The sequence below is a fragment of the Camelus bactrianus genome, chromosome 22, assembly GCF_048773025.1.
Source record: "Camelus bactrianus isolate YW-2024 breed Bactrian camel chromosome 22, ASM4877302v1, whole genome shotgun sequence".
Taxonomy (NCBI): Eukaryota; Metazoa; Chordata; class Mammalia; order Artiodactyla; family Camelidae; genus Camelus; species Camelus bactrianus.
This window is the reverse complement of record NC_133560.1, coordinates 24,893,423-24,915,072: the sequence shown is the minus strand read 5'-3', so window position 1 is coordinate 24,915,072 and position 21,650 is coordinate 24,893,423. Positions and strand designations below refer to the sequence as shown.

General features: G+C 42.7%; 1 protein-coding gene and 1 non-coding gene across 3 annotated transcripts; one reads left to right on the top strand and one right to left on the bottom strand.

Annotated features, from left to right (window-relative positions):
- Positions 1-625: 625 nt before the first annotated feature.
- Positions 626-13,370, top strand: LOC105068429 (zinc finger protein 177). Of its 2 annotated transcripts, none has more exons than XM_045516171.2 (6): positions 626-3,936; positions 9,439-9,526; positions 10,018-10,144; positions 10,811-10,894; positions 11,586-11,668; positions 12,268-13,370. In XM_045516171.2, exons 2-6 carry the CDS (start codon positions 9,479-9,481, stop codon positions 12,883-12,885), a joined length of 960 nt encoding a protein of 319 aa, XP_045372127.2. In that variant the 5' UTR covers positions 626-3,936; positions 9,439-9,478; the 3' UTR covers positions 12,886-13,370. The 2 variants fall into 2 exon arrangements, with proteins under 2 accessions (XP_045372127.2, XP_010952593.2); XM_010954291.3 differs by lacking the exon at positions 626-3,936 and adding an exon at positions 4,250-4,399.
- A 161-nt stretch (positions 13,371-13,531) lies between these two features.
- TRNAV-CAC (transfer RNA valine (anticodon CAC)) lies at positions 13,532-13,604 on the bottom strand. Its single transcript has one exon. It is a non-coding gene; the product is annotated as a tRNA-Val (tRNA).
- Between the last annotated feature and the right edge of the window lie 8,046 nt (positions 13,605-21,650).

The following is a 21,650-nucleotide window of genomic DNA, read 5'->3' as shown; positions in this document are numbered from 1 at the left end:
ATTAAAGACTGATCATTTGGACTTGCAAACCTGAAAAATAAAACAGCAGGTTATTTTACCAGCAAAATGTTGTGGGGTTTTTTTGTTGTTTTTGTTTTGTTTTGTTTTTTGAGAATGGCAGAGAATTGTAATTTGGGACAAGCAAGCTATGATGAATCACAGGCAAGTCTGGAGAACAAAAGAGAAGGGCTTGCTTTGGTTAGGTTTTAGGAGAAAATTGGGGAGGGTTGTTCCAAACAAAAGTTCCTTGGAGAAGAACATTGTTTCTAATTGGCTGAAAGTGGTGGTTAGAGCATGTGGCCGGGGCAGGGAGGTGTTGACCCGAAACAAAGCGACTGCCAGGTATTTCTCCAGAAAAGATGGGTTTACTTTGGATTAGCAGAGAATTGCAGTTGGGCGTTGGCAACCACGGCGAGCCACGCGCAAGTCACTGCATGTCAAGGGGAGGAGAATGCTTTTATAGAGCAGAAATGAAAGTTGGGAGGGGCTATAGTAAACAAAGAGTTCAGGCTTCTCACTGAGTCCTTGCCAAGAAAGGAGTCTTTCTTCTTCCTTTTGGGCTCTGCAATCAATGCAAGTCATGAGAGCGCCCCCTTCTGTTCTCCTGACTCTATTTATTTATTTATTGTTTCAAAATTTTTTAATTGAGGCAACTTTGGTTTATAGCAGTATTCATGTTTCGTGTTTACAACATCGTATTTTGACTTCTGTATACACTACAGCCTGCTTAAAACCCAAAGTTTAATTTCTACTTGTCACCATACAGTTGACTCCCTTTATTCTTTCTCCCCTCTCCCATCCCCTCTTTGCCTCTGGTAACCACTACTCTAGTCTCTTCATCTATGGGTTTTTTGTTTTTTTTTTTTTTTTTGCTTGATTTGTTCATTTATTTGGTTGTTTTTATTTATATTCTACATATGAGCGAAATCATATGGGATTTGTCTTCCTCCGTCTGACTTATTTCACTTAGCATAAGACCCTCAAGTTCCATCCACGTTGTCGAAAATGGCAAGATTTCATCCTTTTTTAAAATGGTCCAGTAATGTTCCATTGTATATATACGTCACATCTTCTTTATCTCCTTTTGATAAGGAGAAAGTGTTTATCCTTTAGTTCTTTAAAATGTATTAACAAAATGTTTATCAAATATATTGCTTTCCAATTCTATTTAATTGAGGTTTCTGTTTATTAATTTTTTACACTGGAATCTTCCTTCTTTTTTTTAACAAGCAAGAGGTAAAATTCCTATGTGAAAAATGTCTTCCTTTGCACCAAAAGAAAAGTAATATTTTTATTTTCCTTCTTCTTGCTATCTATGCAGGCTCAAACAAGTGGTAGGTGAGTGAAAGCTCTCAATTCAGGGCTTTCCAACTCCATTTAAAATGAGATTTTCTTTATTTTCACAAGCTATACTTAAAAAACTCTTAACCAAAGAGACATCATTAAGAAAGGGAAAAGTAAGCTATAATGAGGGATAAGATATTTGCAACATATATATTTGAAAAGTACTACTGTTTGGAATAAGTGACTACATTCTGCAAAGCATAAGAAAAAGACAAATGTTCAGAAGACAGCCTTGAGTAGACACAAAAAAGTTCCAAACAATAAAAGATGCTCAGTTTCAGTGATCAGTGAAATGGAAATAAATCCACCCTGAGATGCTGGTATACACTAACAGAGTGTTGAAATTTAAAGGTTGACAATATCAAGTATGGGGAAAGTTTGGAATGACAGGAATGCTCATACATCATGTGGGAGTGTAAATTTTTACAATCGTATTCCTTCTAACCAATACAATATGATTATATGCAATATGCAAGAGAATATGGCAGAGGTGATGGGATATCATTCTTATAATTACATTGTATTATATAAAACTTGCTGGCCGACTTTTTCTAATCTTTCTTTCTCTGTTGCTGGCATTGAAGAAGCAAGCTCTCGTGAATCATACAGCCAAAAGGAAAATAATTCTGCCAATAACCTGATGGAGCTTAGAAACAGATTTTTCTGCAGCTGAATCTCTGGTCAAGATCCACCCCTGGGTGATACCTGAATTACAGCCTTGTAAAACCCTAACCCAGAGAACCCAGCTAACCCACAGAAACTGAGATAATATGTGTTGTTGTAAGATAATATGTCTGGTAATTTGTAACACCATATAGAAAACTAATACAATCCATTTGGAGAACAAATCTATTATAGTAGAAGATATGAATGCCCAAGGACCCTGTAATTCCACTCTTTGGAATGTACACAACAGGTATGTTTGCACATGACTGCCAAAAATATGCACAGGAATATTCATACAAGGCGGGAGAGTATAGCTCAGTGGTACAGTGCATGCTTAGCATGCACGAGGTCCTGGGTTCAATCCTCAGTACCACCATTAAAAACAAAAAAGAATAGTCATACCAGCAATATGAAATAGTCCTAAACTTGAACCAATTTAAAGTCTGCCATCACTGGTATGGGTAAATACATTGTGGTGTACACCATACAATGTAATACCATACATTAATTATCATGAATGAACTCAAGTATACAGATAGTATGGCATGAATCTCACAATGTTAAGTGAAAGTAAATTTTAAAGAAACTTGTACGATTCCATTTCTATAATACTCAAAAACAGGAAAAATCAAACTGTATTATTAGGAATGAATCCTTAGGTAGTAAAAGTATAAAGAAATTTGGAATGAATCCTTAGGTAGTAAAAGTATAAAGAAAGGCAAGAAAGTGATTTCCATAAAAGTCAGAGATATTGCTACCTCTTGGGTGGGGAGCTAAGGATTTGCAATGGAGAAGGGACATGTGAGATTTCTACATTTAAAAAGTATTTTCATTTAAAAAGTATTCATCACAGTATAAATTTGTTTTGTCCTTTTTTGATGTTGTATTTCTTGTTTTTAAAAAAGATTTTAAAAATAGATGATTGAGGTAATCTCCACCAAATGCAATTTGGAAACGTGCTAGAAATATTCCAATGTGGCACTGACATATAACGTTTTCTTGTATATATTTGTTCTCCCATCTGTCCTCCTCCACAACTGAAATAAAAGTTCTGTTCTAGGTATGATTCAAACATTCCCTAAATGAATGAACGAAAGGAAAAGAATTATGGAGGGAAATGACGGTAACGACATAAAACCAACAAATTATAAATATATAAAAGATATTAACATGTGCATACCTAAAGAGTGTCAAATTCCACTACTGTTTATCACACAAAACTGGATAGTTTTAAATAAAGTCAACAGTCCCAAGATTAATATACAAATGTAAGACAAGTTCAAATATAATATTGAAAAACTTCTGAGCATGGACAGGTAAGTTTATAAATAAAGAATAGTGAAGACGGATGTATCAGTTATCTATTGCTGTGTAACAAACCATTTTGAAACTTAGTACCTCCTCAAGATTATACTGTATAGCACAGGGAAATATATACAAGATCTTGTGGTAGCTCATAGCGGGGAAAAAAATGTGACAATGAATATATGTATGTTCGTGTATAACTGAAAAATTGTGCTCTACACTGGAATTTGACACAATATTGTAAAATTACTATAACTCAATAAAAAAATGTTAAAAAAAAAAAAAAAGAAACTTAGTACCTCCTTGTACTGGACTGCACGAGCTCAGAGCGGGAAAATAAACACTCGTTGAGCCTCCCGCTGCCTGGCGGGGCCGCGGTAAGCGCGAGACCCGCCCAGCAGACAGCCGTCCTCCCGCCTGGCTCCGCCCCCAGGCTCTCTATTGGCGCTTACCGGGCAGGGCCCAACGGCGGCCTGTGCGAGGACGCTAGGACTTCTCAGCCAGAAGCTAGAAGGCCGCGCCGCCTCGGGCGCTCCTAGGTCGGCCCCGGAGCCTTTCCACCTTCCAGGGAAGTGCAGCGGGCGTCCCCAGGAGCGGCCATCTTTCCTGCCTCCGGCACCAGTAAGCAGCACCCCACTCAGGAGGGCGGAGTCTCGGCGAGGGCCGAGAGTAGGTGCCCCGGGGGGCGGGGTCTCGGGTCGGTCCGGGAGACGCGGCTCGGGCGGGCGGGGTCTGGGCGAGGGCGGGGAGAACGGGCTCGAAGGGCCGAGATCTAGGCGATGGCGGGGCCGTGGAGCTCCAGGGGGCGGGGCCTCGGCGAGAGCTGGGAGACGAGGCTCGAGGGGGTGTGGTCTGGGGGAGGTCTGGGCGGGGGCGGGACCCTGGAGCTCCGGAGGCGGGATCTCGCGGGGCTGGGAGGCGGGCTGTCGTTGACCCGGTCTGAGTCCTTCCGTCCTCGTGACCTGGGCGTTTCGTCGGTTTCTCGGGTAAGGGGCAGCAGTGAAATTTACGTTAAGAAGGTCCCTCTCTGCCCTCGTACAAGAGAATTTTACCCGTGGCTTTTGCTTTCGTGAGCGTCATTGAGGTGAGGTTTTAAGATACACTTTTTTTCAGTTATTTTTGTTTGATAAATTCGTTTGGGAAATTACTTTCTCAGGATTCTAGGCTGAGTGTAAATAAGTAAGTGTGATAAAGAAAAATGAAACGAAAGAGGAGAACTGAAAACGTAAATAACAGGTCTAAAAATTAAAGTAAGATTACTCGGCTCTCTACTCATGTCAGCTCCAACTCACATTCAGAGGCTGTGATCGCGGCAGTTTTAAAATACAGGCATCTCCTAATACAGTTAAATGGATTTTGGTGCCATATACTTGTAGTTAAAGCGTGATAGAAATCTAAAGTATAAGTGAAATACATGAGGTTGTATGTATTAAAAACATATGGCTCTCCAGGAAAAGCAGGAAACAGTTTTCCTAATATTAGTAGAAGAAATTCGAAATTACTTACTTTAAACAAGATGTGTGTTTGATCAAGTGGGTTTTTTTTTTCCAGTGAAGTTTAAAACTCACAGGTGAGATACTGGAGGAAAAAATAATTCTGGAGGAAATTCAGCAACATAGACTCCTTGTTTCTGGAAATATTTCTCACATCTTACCTTTTTAAGAATTTTTCTTAAAAAGTTTCAGAAATAACACTGGTTTATATCGTGGACAGGTATTTAAATCAATTCCTGTGTTAATGTTTGTATTGTATCTATATTGGATTATTGGATGTGTGCACTCTCTCAGGGCACTCAGCGAAACTCATTGGGTGCTTGGGTTGAGCCACATGGGTTTTTGCACGGGCACAGGAACAATCAAAAAAGCCACAGTGCTGTCCCCACAGAAATAGAACAGAAACAGACTAGAGCGGAAACAGTTATGAAACCGGTGTGGGGGCCTATAACAAACAGGAGAGCTTAATTACCATGGACAGACAGGGAAAGCCTATTAGGCACTGATATTTAAGTACTGAAAATAAATAGGATTGAGATGGGCAGAGGCCGTGGAAGGAGGAGGTTTGAGAAGTGGGATAAAGTGCAGAATCCCAGAAGCAAGGCAGAGCTTTGTGTGTTCCCCATTGATTACTAGGGCAAAGTGGGGTGGAGGGGTGGCTATGGCTTGATGGCAGAGTGCATGCTTAGCATGCACAGAGCCCTGGGTTCAATCCCCAGTATCTTCATTAAAAACAAAAGAAGTTTTAAAAAAAAGATCATTAATTACTGAGATCTGTTCTAGGGCAAGCATTGTGGCCACACTTAGATCACAAAATGGCTTCTCTTTGGTCAAGAAAGCCATGCTTGGTTCTCTTTCTTGGGGGACACCCCCTGCCCTGCCCTGTCTGCTTACAGCAGGACTAGTTGGGACTTTCAGGAAATTGGAATTTACTGAAGAGTTTGAAGTGGGGATGTGATGTGATTCGATTTGTGATTTAGCTAGAACCTCCTAGCTCCTGGATTGGGAATAGACTTCAGGAAGCACTAGAGAAAGCATGGTGGCAAGAAAGTAAGTCTAGGAACAGCTGTGCAGTAGGAAAGAAGTAAAAGGATTTGAAAGAAGTATAGGAAATGGCATTAGAGGACTGGGTCGCTCCTTCATTTACTTAGTCATTTATTTACTGAAGGTGGAAGTGTGCTCCTTCAGTCTGTTAATGTTGTGAATTCCATTAACTGGTTTTTTGCGGGTGGGGGGTGTTAATTAGGTTTATTTATTTGTTTGTGTTTTTTAATGAAAGTACTGGGGATTGTACCCAGGACCTCATGTGTGCTGGGCAAGCACTCTACCACTGCACTGTACCCTCCCCAGTCATTAACTGGTTTTCAAATAATACTAAACCTGACTTGGATCCCTGTATAATCTTTAAAAAAATTTTATTTGTATATTATATTTTCTACATTTTACATTTTTATTTATACATTTTTACTTATATTATTTAATTTTTATTTTTTATGTTTTACATTTATTTATATTTATATTTCACATTTTTACTTTCTTACATTTCACATTTTCATTTATATTATTATACTTATATTTCACATTTTTACTTTCTTACGTTTTACATTTTTACATTTTTCTTTATATTATTTATATTTTACATTTTTACTTTTTTATATTTTACATTTTTTACATTTATACTTTTTAAATTTATACCTTTTACTAACGTACATTCAGTGTGCTAATACCTTCTTTTTGCTGTTTGCATATATGTTCATGAATGAAATGGTCTTGTTATTATCTGGTGCCTCCTTGACTTACGGTACTTTTCACTGTCAGCTGTGGGTTTTGGGAATCCATGGGTAGGAATCTATTTTTTTTTTTTTTTGGTAGGAATCTATTATGACCTGGTGGGAGCTGAGTTTTTCTAGAGGTCATGTGCATGTGCTCATGTCAGTTCTCTGCTTGAGATGTCTGGACCATAGAGGTATTGTGAATTTGGCCTGAGACCCATGGGAAGTGGACTTGTATGTGCAAATTCCGCCAGTAACCCAGCACCAAGACCAAGGGACACTGGTCTGCCTCCCTGTCCTCCAGCAAGCATTCATGCCAGGGGAGGGCTGGACAGGTGTGTGGAAGGCTGCCTGCAGCCAGATGCGGGAGGGTCTTCCCTGTGGAGAGTGGAGGAGGTATTCTAGAAGTTCTTAAGTTCTTAAAGGACAGGGCATAATCAGATCTGTGGGCTTTCTCCTTCCCCAAGAGAATTCTGTCCACCTCGTGGAGCATTACTAACTATTAGGCATAGAGACACAAGGGAGCCTAGGAACCAGTCTGAAAAACACTGGACCACCAGGTGCTGAGGGTAGGCGGCTGCCTGAACCTGGAGCCTGGATACAACATCCCTAGACGCCCTCTCTCAACCTGAGGGCCAACCACATTTTGAAATTGTTCCCCCCAAACCCTCTCGCTCCCACGAGCCTAAGAAGAAGTCCTTGGTATCCCTCTTTCAAAAAAATCCCTCTGCTCGATCAAGCCTCTCTCCGGAGGAGCATGCCTTGTGGGCGTGGCCCTGAACCAAGAGGAAATTCTCTTTACTTTCCAGAATCTTCCAGCTGACAGCCCCCTCCTCTTTTGCCAAGGAGTGGGGAGAGAGTGGTCAGAGGGATAGACGCCCCCCCAACCTGTGCTCCTGAGTTCACTAGTGCCTGAGCTTTCTATGGTGTGTGCCCCTTTTAATTTGATGGGAAAATATGCTATTTGTTAAATATGTGAGATGTGATATATATGTATATATGTATGTGTAAGTATATATATACACACACATACATACACATATTAATTTTCATATGTTATACAAAATATATATATATTTGTCCCTGCAAAATCTTCCCTTGAACAAACTGGCTGCTCCTCAATCTTTCCCTCTCAAGTAATGGCCATCACTTATCCAGTTTATTAGTATTGTCAGAAGAGACTTGCTGTAGGCAGAACATGCCCACCCTAGGGTCAGGCACTTTTTAAAAATATATTTTTATTTTTTATTATTTTTAAAATTTGCATTCTTTTTATTGAAGTATCATCAGTTTACAATGTTGTGTCAATTTCTGATGTGCAGCATAATGTTTCATTCATATATGTACATACATATTTATTTTTTACTGTTAAAGGAGGTACTGGGGATCGAACCCAGGACCTCCTGCATGCTAATCATGCGCTCGTACCACTGAGCTATACCCAACCCCCCACAATCAGGCACTTCTTTGATAGGAAGGAGTAAAACCTGGCTGGGAAGTGGGCTGCTGAGTGAAGGATAGGGTAGTTTGTCAGGGAGGACCGCCAGTTTCCAACCTCAAGTTTGGGCCAATGCTCAGTAGCCCGGGGCGTGGAGGTGGGGTGGAGGCAGGGGTAGGGGAGCGAGGAGAGAAGGGTGACTATAGAGTTTGGTGAAGTTTCATCCAGGTGGTTCAGAGGGGACAGGCAGTTCAGCTACTCATGCAGGAAACAAATATTAGGGGTTTGGACAGTCTCTGCCTGGCCTTGTCATAGGTAAACAAAGGGTCCTCATGGGTCTTATCTAAGCTGTGTGGAGATGGGTATTTTGCTGTAGTTGGCCGTTTCCTGGGGCACAAAGTGTTGGGGGGATTTCTTACCCATTGCTGTTTTTTAGGACCACAGGGCTCAGGTGTGAAGTTCAACGTTGTCTGTATAAAAACTGGATCCTTCTTGGTTTCTCTACCCCTTTTCATGGCTGCATGTCCCCCCATCCTCCCTTCCACCACAGTCAAATTCCCTGGCAAATCCTTTGATGTTTCCTCCAATATGTAGACCATACTAACCACTTGGAACCATCTCTGCTGCTCCTGGCCTCTTCCAGGGCCTCCTGGGCCCTGCTGCCGCCCCTCACCAGCCCCCTGCTTCTGTCCTCACCCTCCCCAGTTCTGCCTGTGAACAGCAGCCAATATGAGCTTTAAAAATATGAACAGAAACAGAACACTCTTCGTGTTCAGAATACTCTTCCGCTGAGCCAGTCCTAAGGTGAAACTCCATATGCTCCTTTGCCCTGCTCTTGACCCAGACCCTGGTCTCTTTGCACCCCTCCTCCTCCCACTTTCCTCCCCAGGCACCCCAGTCACCCCAGGCACCAGGCTCCAGCCCCTCCCACGTGGGCCTTCTTCCCCCTTGAGCACCTTCCCCGAGCTAGATCGTGCCCTGGCCACTATCTTCCTGAGACCCTTTTCCTCCAGGGCTTCCAAAGGCCAGGACAAGGTGGGAGTGGAACCCCAGGAGCCCCCAAGTCTGCTTGCATCAGCGTCGGCACCTTTTAGGGTTTGAGATATTGAGGGGGTAATATTAACATTACTCCTTGTTTTTAAGTTATAAACTTGGGCAATTGCAAAACTGTTCTGAAGCTTGGGTACCCTCAACAGTCACAGGAGTTGACAGCCTTCCACACGGGCAGCAAGGCCCACAGGCCCTCTTTCTGGTTGTGAGAGAGACAGGACCACCCTGGCCTTTTAGGAAATCTGCCTGTGGGCGAGTGGGCTTGTGTTTTGCTTCCGTGCAAGGTTGTGAGTCATGGGAGGCAGCCTCCAGGCTTGTGTGTGTGGAGCCTAGGCATGGCCTGTCTCACGGCTCCTCTCTTGTCCTCTAGCTGTGCCAGCTCAAGACCCGACCTGTCTCCAGAGGGGAACATGGAGGCGGAAGTGATGGCTCCAGGGTTGCTGCCAACCTGGTCACAGGTAACTGGAAGTCCTCCGCCTTCCAACACGGCCTTAACCTTCCCTGAGGGTGGATGTGTCTCCTTCGCGTGGCCCAGAGCCTCAAACCCCACCAGGACCTGTCCCCACCCTTCCTCTAATGGTGGCCAAGGGACTTCCCAGAGAATACTCTCACTACCTCAATATTTATGAACTTTTTTCAGTCCTCTTTAGCTCGATGATCACTTATGGGCTGTGATAGAAAACCAAGAAAGGCTATGAGATCGTTTGGGATTCTTGGGGCCATCACTTACTCTTTACCAAGTGTTCCTCCCGGGCCACTGTGAGCTCAGGGCTGTGTGGCACCTGACTAGGGGACTCAGACCAGGTAGGTTCACAGACTAGTTGGAGAGAAATGTTCAACCAGGTGTTGATGAGCTAATACATAGCCAGGGCTGGGTGAGATTGCTGACGTGAGCTCCACAGCAATGAGGATGGGCCTTGGCTGAGCCTGGATGTCTGTGACGTTGTAGGACCCAGTGACCTTCCAGGAAGTGGCAGTGGACTTCTCCCAGGAGGAGTGGGCCCTGCTGGCCCCTGCTCAGAAAATCCTGCACCGAGACGTGATGCTGGAGAACTACAGGAACCTGGCCTCTGTGGGTGAGTGAGGGAGGCCTCCTCTCTTCCTAGGTTTTTGCTGCAAACATTTCTCAAGCACCTTCTGTGTTCCGGGAACTGTTCTTGGTCTTGGGAAGAGGGTGACACAGAAGGAGATGCGGTGCATCCTTAAGAAGCAACAGTGCAGAGCAGGGGTGAGCACCCTTTTCTTTAAGGGACCAGAGAGGAAATGCTTCAGCTCGGTGGGCCCTCGGGTCTCTGTGGTGGCTACTCAGTGCTGCTGATGTAGCGCCAAAGCCACCACACACGGTGTGTAAACAAATTGGCAGGGCTGTGTTCCAATAAAACTTTATTTAAAACAGCAGGTGGCAAAAAAAAAAAAGCAAGTGGCTATCCCGTGGGCTGCAGCCACCAACCCCTAGTCTGTGTCTGAAGAGTCATCCATTGCACCAACTCAGTTTTCTTCAAGATTGGAAGCTTTCATGGCACCCCTGAAGTGTGTCTCTGAGCTTGGGTCTGAGGGTCCCTGGTCCCTGTGGGGCATCGTGTGAGGTAGTCAGACTTGGGTCCTGGGTACCATCATGTTAACTGCTTGCAGGGTGACACGTGCCCATCTTCTGAAGGTGTTGGCTCCACTCTGGGTGCGGGAGTGGGGATCCCTTTTCATCCCTGCACACCCCCTACCTCGTGTGTCTTTCCCGTGTGCAGGGTATCACCTCCGCAAGCCCAGCCTGCTCACTCCGGAGGACCTGAGGGCCAAGAAGGGGAGAGTTCTCCAAGACACCTGTGCAGGTGAGCCCTGGGGAAGAAGTTCCATTCTGAGAAATTATCTCAGGCCACTTGGGGTGAGTTTCCCCTTGAAGCTTCTGCTTCCCTTCCTCTCCTTTCCTTCTCTCTTTTCTCTCTCACTTTTTTTTTTTTGAAATTGAGGTATAGTTGATTTACAATATCGTGTTGGTTTCAGGTGTACAGCAAAGTGACTCAGTTATACATATGTGTATATATCTGTATTCTTTTGTTTGGGATTCTTTTCCATTATACGTTATTACAAGATATCAAATGTCATCCCCTGTGCTGTACAGTAAATCCTTGTTGTTTTTTCCCACTTTTGCTCTCAGAAGAAGCTCTGTCCTGCTGCTTCTTTCCACAACATTCCATGTGTGTTATTTGCCCCTTTTCCCACTGTCCCCAAACTTCGCTCACCTGCTAGTGTCCTCTCTCAGACTATTCACAGCCATCTTGTTCTCAACAAAATTGTTTCTTAGCAAGTCACCTGCCATTTCCACCGCCGTTCCTATCCTTGTTGAATTCGTCACATTTTAACTGCTGCTGCATTCTTCCCTGTCACACTGACTTCTCCTGTTCTTCTCCAGTGTATGAAAAAAAAATCTATGGGGGCCTGGCTTTTTTATTTTTAAATCAATTTTATCTCACCATTTATTTCTCTGAGATCTTAAAGGTTTGTTCCTCTGATTCATTTCAGACCAGACTTCTCAACTTAAAACCCAGGAGACCACTGCAAAGCAGAATAAAGTTCGGGGAAAATCATTTCCTGGAAGGAAAGGGGTAAGGCTTGCGGGGGCTCATTGCTGGTTCTCTGCATTAGAAGTTTGGGATGGCTGGGAGACCAAAGACCAGCACAGCAGCTCGGGGAGACACCTGGGGCCAGTGGCCTTCACCCAAGAGAAGTTGTGTCTCAGGAGAGCCTGTGGGTATCGTGAATTTGGGGAACATTCTAAACTATTCATGAAGAGGTCCCAGAAGTAAGCATGTCTATAAATATGACTTAGATGGTGAACATTGACACATAATTCAGTTTTTTTTTAATGGAGGTACTGGGGATCAAACCCAGGACCTCATGCATGCTAAGCATGCACTCTATTGAGCTATACCCTCCTCTCTCTCAGTTTTGTTTTAAACAACTATCAGGGGGAAAAAATCTATACATAAGAAGCCTTATGAATCTGCTGTGATGGAACCCTGTGGCAGGGCAGTCCCCCTACTCAGTTTGAACTCAGGGCAGAAGCAATACCTGTGCTCCGAAAATGGTAGCAACTTCTAATGTGGGAACTTACTTTCTTTAACCACTTCCTATGGGGACGAATTCCCACCAGTGCAAGGAAAGTGAGAAAACCTTCAGTCACCACTTATCCCTTACTCAACAGGCACCACCTCAACCCAGAGAGAAACCCCATGAATACAATCTGCGTAGAAAAGCCATCCCAAGGAATCCTGACCTGATTTTGCCCAAGACAAATTACACAGGAGCGAAAGGCAGTGAATGTAAAGAATGTGGGAAAGCATGTAGTTGTCCTTCATCCCTTGGGACCCTCGTGCGATCTCATGCTGGCCCGAAATCCTACGAATGTTCTCAGTGTGGGAAAGCCTTTAGTCGCAACTCATCCCTTATGACACATGAGCAAACTCATGCTGGAGAGACACAGTATAAATGTAGCCAGTGTGGGAAATCCTTCAGATCCAACTCGAGCCTCACGGAACACAAGAGGACGCACACTTGGGAGAAACCATATGAATGCAGTGACTGTGGAAAGGCCTTCCTCAGGACCAGTAACCTGACTGTACATAGGAGAGTGCACACTGGGGAGAAGGTCTATCTGTGCAGTGACTGTGGCAAAACCTTCAGCAGGAAGTCCCGTCTGACGATGCACATAAGAACCCACACTGGGGAGAAGCTTCACCAAGTCCATGACTATGGAAAAGCCTTCAGTAGGAGCTCTAAGCTGACTGCCCACAAGAGGGCACCTACCAGGGAGAAGATGTAGCCGTGCGAAGACTGTGGGAGAACTTCCCAGGAGTCACCCAGCACATAGGAAGCATGTGGGAACTCACAGGGAAGACAAGTCCCAGGAGTAGAGACACGGGAAAGCCTCATCTGTCTCACATGAGACCAACTCTGTGACCTCTGCATTGTAGGAGGCCTCCTGCTGGAGCTTAAAGCTGCTGCACCAGGAAACTCGGAGTGGCACAGAAGCCATTAAGAATGTAGGATTGCTTTTATCAGGGTTCTACCCTGAAGGTAGAAATCTAGCTCATTAATTTTCAGTCTGCATTTTTGAATATAAGCATTTAAGGCCATAGATCTCCCTCTGTGTACGCCATTAGGCTACATTACGTGGATTAAGATTTTTAAGATTTTTAAGGTTTTGGTTTAGTTCTAAATATTGTTTGATATCTATTAGATATATTTTAACTTACAGATCAACTTTACTTTTGAAGGCTTTCGAAACATGACTTCATTTGAATTTCACATGTCTTCCTTTGTTTGGAGGGATGCCCTGTGGTTCCTCAGGAGTGTGGTCTCCCTTGTTGCAACAAACTGGTAAACCTGACTCTGTCAGACTGTTAGGTTTCGTCCCTGGTTGTCCTTGGCTGATTGTGTTGGGGCTTAATTTAAAATTTTTTTTTAGTCGGAGTAACTGGGGATTGAACCCAGGACTCGTGCATGTGAGGCACGCGCTCTCCCACTGAGCTGCACCCTCCCCCTGGCTCATTGTGTTGGGACAACAACGTGTAGTCATAAGTACGTTCTACTCTCTCATCTTCTAAAATATCTGTCTAAAAATATCTTCTAAAATGCTTTCCTATCCATTGTTGATTTTTATATGTGGTGTCAGGAGGGCCCCGACTTAATTGTTTCCCTGGCAGATAACCAATTTTCCTAGAACTCTGATCAGAAAGCCAGGTCCCATAAGTTGCTTCTATGCATGTTTTTGTGTTTCTGGGCCTTCCATTCAGTAATCCTGCGTCAACACAGCACCATCTTTAATACTTTTATACCTTATTTTCTTTTTAGTACCCGAGAGGCACGTTCCTACAACTTGTTCTTCTTCAAGCGTGACTTGTCTCTTCTGTGCCTTTTACTTCTCCGTATTGGTTTAACAATAAGCTTGCAGAGTTCCACAAAAAAAAAATCATTGTAGTATCATGTCTAGAATCGCATTGCATCAGTATTGGTAGAGTCAACATCTTTGTCATTAAATCTTTCAGGCTGTGAGCTCAGTACCTGCATTGATTGAGGCATTCTTTAATGTCTTTCTGTGAAGTTTTGTATATTTTTCTGTGGAGGTCTGGCACATGTCAGATGTCTTCCTAAGCACTTCATTTTTTTCATAATTTTTAAAAAGTATCCTGAATGGTAATATATTAAAAATATATTTTTCCTTGTAAACATATATTTCTAATGTTTTTGAGTGCTGGAGATAATGTTTATTAAAAATTCTACTAAATTTTGTTGAACATTTCCAAACAGATTTGTAAACATAGTACTTTCCTTTTCAATGGGTAGCACTTTGAAAAGACAGGCTACAATGAGGCAACATAATGAATCAACATTAATTCAAAATCTTTACATCTTTAATCACATAATTTATGTTCAAAGTCAGTAGATGAACTCCATGAAATGGAAGTCTGCTGATTGTGAATCACAGATTTTATTGTTAAATATATCTGTTCTTTTTTTTTCTTCTTCTTCTTTATTTTTTTTAATGGAGGTACTGGGGATTGAACCCAGGACCTCCTGCATGCTAAGCATGTGCTCTACCACTGAGCTATTCCCACTGCCCCCATCTGTTCTTTTTATATTCCCTATTTCCAAGACCCAAAAAGAAATCTTTAAATATATTTTTTTTCATTTTGGCAATAGTTTCTTTGAATATCTCTCTTTAAAACTATGTTTAACTTTATAATTCTGTCTCAAAACTTAATTTGCACATAAAGTGCACCATTTTAAATGTACAGGTTGATGAGATTTGACAAGTGTATATACACCCCTATAATCACCACCTGCATCAGGATAGAAAACGTTTCCATCACCCAGTGTTTCCATAACGTTGATTTTGCCCCACGTTGACAGAGCTGTAAACTGTGGAAATGGAAATGCTTTTGTCTTCCATGATAGAAGTAGTAATTTAACAGGAAAAGAAAACAAACCTGACATGAAGCCCGGGCAGTTGTTTAACCCAAGTAAACATCCCGGTAAGAACGTAGGCTTCTTTTTTTCCCCCTCTTCATGCCTGGCTACGTCCACGTGACCTGGTAGGTCAGTGGACTTCCCGGTGCTTTGTACAGGAGCTTTGTACACAGCTATAAACTCAAAGCAGTTGCATTGGGGTTAATTTGCAGGACAGATTTAATGTTCTAGGTCAAGTTAGCCTGATATGTTTCTTTCTATTCTTAGCCTTCCAAAGCTGTAGTTTAACTCTTTGTATTTTGTTCACATTTCTAAACCTACCATTTAAGACGGGTCTGCGAGCTTTTTCAGAAAATGGACAGATAGTAAAGATTTCAGGCTCAGTGGGGCAGATGGTCTCTGTTGCAACTACTCAGCCCTGCCACATGACACAAAGTGGCCCCAGAAAGTAGATAGAGGGTGTGGCTGTGCACCAATAAAACTGTTTATAGAAACAGAAGTTGGTCTGGCTAATACTTGTCTTAAGGTGAAGAGTTTGCATTAAGAAAGTTAAGAGGCTCATGTTTTCCAAAAGCACTTCGCCTTATTGGTTTGTTTATTTAAAAAAAAAAACAATTGCACAACTTCGACATGTAGACACTGGATCTTCAATACTAGAAAAAACCTATTGACAAATATGGATCTTGAGGGAAAAGGGGGACCAGGAAATGCAGCTTCCAAAGTTCAGGGAGCATACATTGCTGGTGGGAACCTAAAATGATGTGGGGTCATGTTGAAAACTGATTGTTTCTTAAAACATGTACATTTACCGTTTGACCCCAAGAGAAATAAAAAGATATGTCCACGCAAAGACTTGCACACAAATGTTCATAACATGCGACAACATGGATGAACCTTGCTCAGTGAATGAAGCCAGTCACAAAGGACCACATACAGTCTGATCCCATTTCTCCGAAGTATCCAGAATGGGCAAAGGGAGACACAGAAAGTAGGTTAGTGTTTGCCTGGGCTGCTGGGGGGCCCCATTAGCTATGAACAGGCCCGAGGGATCTTACCGGGTTGACGGAAAAGGGCTAAAACTGGTTCATGCTCATAGTTGTAAAACTCAGTAAGTTAATGAAAAATCACTTGACCTGTACATTTAAAATGGGTTGAGTTTTATGGTGTGTAAGTTACAGCTCACCAAAGCTCTTATGAAAGGTGCTTCCATTGTGCACCCATGTTGATAACGTAGCTGCGGCCTCCATCCCCCGGGGTGGGAGATACTCATGATACTCAGTTTTGAAGTCATCCTTGCAGTTGTGGCGTTCCTTGTAGAAGGAGATAACTGTATATTTTGTCGAAGGCTAGAGTTCAGCTAATGAGTCCTTTTTGCAGTGAATGAATGAGCTAAGGAATGTGACACTCCTTAACTCGTTTATCAGGGTTCAGGTGCGGTGTTTATCTTGGCGAGGTCTTCTCTTTCAGGGTCTTCCTCTTCTTCATCTAGTTTCAGCACTGCACTTTTTAATTCGCTTCTCCTCCAGTGTCCTCAAGCAGTCTTTTTGGACTTTTCGGGAGACATCGAAGAGTTTCCTTTTACAGGCTTCGGATACTTCAACCTAAATCAGGGTGTGAGGTTTCTGGAGAAGGCCTAGAGGTATACACATCCTGTTGGTCCTCACAGATAATGTTCTATGCATGTTGAGTTTGCTTGTAGCACATTGGCTACACTCTTACTCTAATAATGGATGCATAGGTCTTCGGAGGATTTCTACAGATAATCGTATCTACAAGTACAGACAGATTTCATTTGCTCCTTTTTCAGTCCTTACAACTTGCCTGTCTCTGGCTGAGGCTTGAGCCATATTGACTAGAAGTGGTCCCAGGCACTCTTCTTCTTCATCTTAAAGGGCATCCTTTTCACATTTTCTTTTTTAAGTGCGGGGTCTGCTGTCACGTTTCTGTAGGTACCTTTTTCAGGATAAGAAAGCTCCCTTCTTTCCTAGGGTGTTAGTGTTCTCTCTCCTGAACAGATGTTGCCTTTTTATCAAATGTCTGTTCTGCGATGGTAATAGTTGTTCATCGATGTATTTATGAACCCCACCCTAGAACAATGGTAGAACCCACAGTAGGCACTTAATTAGTATTTGTTGAATGAATGAATGAATGAATGAATGAATGAATACATGTGACTTTTCTTTTTTTTAACATGTCTGTCTGGTGAATTACTTGAATTGATTTTCCACTGTGATACTAGCCTTGCGTTCCTGGGTAGCTTGGCCATCACATAACTATCACACGTCATTGTTCCTAGTTTGCTAGGTAGGGTTTTTGCATCTCCGAGTGAGATTGGCCTGCAGTCATCCTCTGTCATCCTGTCCCTTTGTGGTTGGGATATGCTAGCCTCAAAAATTAGTTGGGGGAGTTCCCCCAAAGTCCCTGCCTTCACTTAGATGAATCAGTGGTCAACATTTTTTGATAGTTTTATGTTTTTCTTGTGCAGAACTTTCTTTTATGGATGAGCCATTACAAACACAAGGCTTCTTTAGCATTTAGCCTGAGAACAAGGACATTGTCAGGGACTGAAAGATGTGAGAATTTTCCCTACTCCCAAGCTAACAAGTTAGCCTGCCACAGTTTGTTGGATGTTGGCCAAAGACACCAGACTTTGGGGTCAGAGACCTAGGACTCCGTGACCGTGCAGCAAGCAGCATCTTCATGCTTCTGTCAATTGCCCTGGACCCCCAAGTTCCACAGGGGTGGCGTGAGGCAGCCCACATGGCTGCTGCATGTGCAGTGGGTTTGTGCCACAGCTGAGGAGCCCCAGGCTTTCCTAATGAGCTGCCCGGTCTTTGCCCTTGAGGGGAGACATTTTTCTTACAATGGTCAAACAGACCTAGAAACCATCCTGTCCTCTGCTCTGAGGATGTCTGCTATATAAACATCCTGAAAGACATGGTCCAGGACAGAGTAAGAAACATGGAAAAACGAGCTACCCGAGGAGAAGTGTCTACCAACAGACATTTTCCTCTTTTAATCAAAATATGGTTGATCCCTTCATGAAATTTAACATGAATAGTGTTATCAGCACACAGCCTATATTCAAATTTCTCCCCACAAATATCCTTTGTTAAGGATTCAAAATTTAGTTTTTAAAATTAATTTTTTAAAACTCTTGTTTCTGAAGCCCTAGGAAAACAGACACTTAAAGAGAGCCTTCTAATAAGTCACTTTATTTAATTGCAAAGAGTCAGATGGGACAGGAACTCTCTCCCTGCACAGAGAACTGTCATTTGTTTCCCCTACAGGAGAAGCTGTGAAAGCCTTCACAAGCACTCATCCTTGTGTGACCCACACGGGGACGCACAGGAGAGTCTGGTTAGTGTAGTGACTGCGGAGGGCCCGCAGGTGAGAATCTGCATGAGAGAACTCGTTCTGAGCGGGAGGCCACGCCACTGTTGTGAACGTGGATTTGCCTTTATGCTGCGTTCTTAGGGTAGACACCCAGCTCATTAATTTCTTTGTTTTTTTCTTCCCTCATATAAATACTCAAAGCCACACGTACCCCTCTGAACGCCCTTTCAGCTCCTGAACCAGTTGTGATTGGTCATCATTTTCCTTATTACAGCTCAGGTCTCAGTAGTGTCGTATTTTCCATTTTGACGACTTCATGGACTCCTGGGTTATTTGGGGAATATGTTTTCCAGAAGCCGCCCTGGGAGTTCTCGGTTGTCTTGCTTTTCATTTCCAAGCTAGTTGTTTGTGGTCGGAGTTGATATGTAGGCAATGGATTCCTTGGCACTTGTTGGGACTTTGATGGCCCAGCAACGCAGACACTGCTGGCTGCCTCTGTACATTCTCCTTCTCATCTTACTCTCAGAACCTGGAATTTGCTCAACTTGGTAAGGTTTGCAGTAAAACAAAAACCAAAAAACCCAGCTCTCTCTGTCTTTTTTGAAGGGATGTCCCACAGCCTTGTCCCACGGCTGGCAGGCAGGGCCACTGGTGTGGCTTCTGGGAAAGCTTTTGAAAGGGGACAGTCCCAGGCTTGTAATCTTCACTTTCTGTCCTTGGTCCTTCCTCCTTCTTTCTGCCTGGAGACTAGATACAGTGCTTGGAGTTGGAAGGAGGTCACCTTGTGGCAAGTAGGCAGAAGCCACAGGCAGAGATGGCACAGCCAGCACACGAGGCTCCTTGCTCCTGAGTGGATTCTCTTGAGTGGCTGTACCAGCCCTGAACGGCTTACATCTGGACTCATGGAACATGAGAAATGTTATTTTTATTTTTAAAATTTTTTTCTTTTTCTTTTTAAACATTTTTTATTGATTTATAATCATTTTACAATATTGTGTCAAATTAGAAATGTTCTTTTTTAAAAAGTCCTCATTGTAGTTTCATGGTGGGGGAGCTATCAGGAATTTAAGAAAAAATTACCCTCAGGAAATACTGATCACTCCCCACTGAGTACAGTTTCTGTTGACGTGGCAGCCATGAGAGCCCGCCCCTCGGGGAGCCAGCTAGGGGGCTTAGTTTCCCGGTGGCCCTGGGTGCCGACCCTCCGGGAACCCGCTAGGGTTGGGCTAAGATCACTCCTAGCAGTGACTCAGCACGGCAAGGAGTAACGGTGCGAGCCCATTCCTGCGGGTCATAGGGGTCTCCTACCGATGGCTGTGGTTCAAGAACCCCCCACTGGCCGGGCCCAAACTTGGCTAGACTGTGCTGAGGTCTGACTCTCCCTCCCCAGCCTTCCTCAGCCCCTCTTCCTTCCTTCTGATTGGATTTGACAGTAAATGTCAAGATATCAATGGGAGTCATTGATAACCTTGTCAAAGCTGATTGTGTGATATACTGTCCACAAAAGCCTGATTGAGATGGGTTCAGGAGAAACTAGGAGAAAAATGGGAGAGAGTAATGAGCCAGATTTCATTGAAGGTCAGTTTTGTTTGGTATTATTAATAAAGCCATGCCAGTTTACTTTTGTTAGTATCCATCTGTTATATATTTCTCCCTCCTTCTCATTTAAACCTCCTGTGTACTTGGGATGTGTCTCTTGTAAATAGGATGTAGCTGGATCCCCACCCCTACCCCCCCACCCCAAATCCAATATGAAAATGTCTTTCAATCTGTAAACCCATCTAGTTTCTTCTTGTGATTCTTAATATACTCGATTAATTTCTACCACCTTAATAGTTATGGTTTCTGTTCTGCATTTTTCTTCTTTAAAAAATTGGAAATAGAAGATTTGATGAACATGTATACATACAGTTAAAAAAAATAAATGTGTACCCAACAACCAAGCCGAGAGATAGAAGATTGCTCTATCTCAGGAGACCCAGGTGTGGGACTGTCATGATTATTCTCAACATGAAATAACTATTGCAATTTTTTAATTTATCAGTTCCTTGCATAGCATACTGTCAAGGGTTGGGGGAAGGCTAGCATAAAGGTCTGTTTGTGGTGATGGAGCAGTTCTGCATTCTGATCTGGGAATGGTTACTCAAATCTAGCATACTTGTGATAAAATGTCATAGAACTTACTAATTACTTATATATTATCCATAGAACTATATTATCTGTCCCTCTCCAAGAAAAAAAAAAAACACAATGCAAGTAACAATGAGTAAAATCCAGATAAGTTAATCATACTACAGCGATGTGCTTGAGTTAATCATACTATAGCGATGTCAGCATTCTTATTTTGATAACGTACTATGGTTGTGTAAGATACTGTCATTGGGGGAAGCTGGGTGATGAGTACATGGGAACTCAGTACTATTTCTGCAACTTCTGGTGATTCTTAAATTATTCAAAAAAACAGTTACTAAGAACCAAGAAAGGAAAGACACTATATAAATGAATAGCATGTTTATACATTTCTATTTTTGCTCACAGTTTTGAGATTTATTTATGTCACGTGTAGCTGTAGTTAGTTTACTTCATTGCTGCATAAGGGTCTTTTGTATGAATATACCACAACTTATTTATCCAGTCTACAGTGGATGGGCCTCCCTGGGTTGTCTGCAGCTTCTATCCCTTACGAATAATGCTGCCATAGACCCTCGCACATCTCCCATTGCATGTATGCAGTAGTTACTCTAAAAATGAACTCACTGGGTGTAGAGTCTTTGTGTTCAAATTTGCTTTGTATTTTACATGAAATATATCTCATTGTCTTAATTTGCATTTTGCCGATTCTTTGTAAGAATGAGCATCTCTTTATAATAATAGGGTAGTTTTGAGTTTCCCCTTGGGAATTACCTTGACATGTGTTTGCTAATTTTTCTCTCTTATTCATTTCCCTATGATATTCTGGAGTGTGTTATCTTTGATACCAGTTCTTTTTTGGGTTGTAAATGTCCCTCTCTCTTTATGGTCTCTTGAACGGACAGTGATTCTGCATTTTTGGTTTAGTCAGATTTATTAGTCTTTTCCTTTTATGGGATGAGTTTTTGTGTCTCATTTAAGAAATCCTTCCCCAATTCTTGATTCTAAATATATTTGGCTTCCTTGTCTTCTTCAGCTCTTAATATTTGGTTTTATGTTTAAGGTCTCAGTCAGCCTGAAATTGATTTTTGTTTGTGACAGAGTATGACAAGTTTATTGATAATGGTTTCAGAGTCGACAGTGCAACTAGTC

Excerpts from the sequence above, each read along its gene's own strand:
- LOC105068429 (XM_045516171.2), top strand. The coding sequence starts at position 9,479 with ATGGAGGCGGAAGTGATGGCTCCAGGGTTGCTGCCAACCTGGTCACAG. Across the intron at positions 9,527-10,017 it reads TGCTGCCAACCTGGTCACAG|GACCCAGTGACCTTCCAGGA; the intron begins GTAACTGGAAGT and ends GTGACGTTGTAG. Across the intron at positions 10,895-11,585 it reads TCTCCAAGACACCTGTGCAG|ACCAGACTTCTCAACTTAAA; the intron begins GTGAGCCCTGGG and ends GATTCATTTCAG.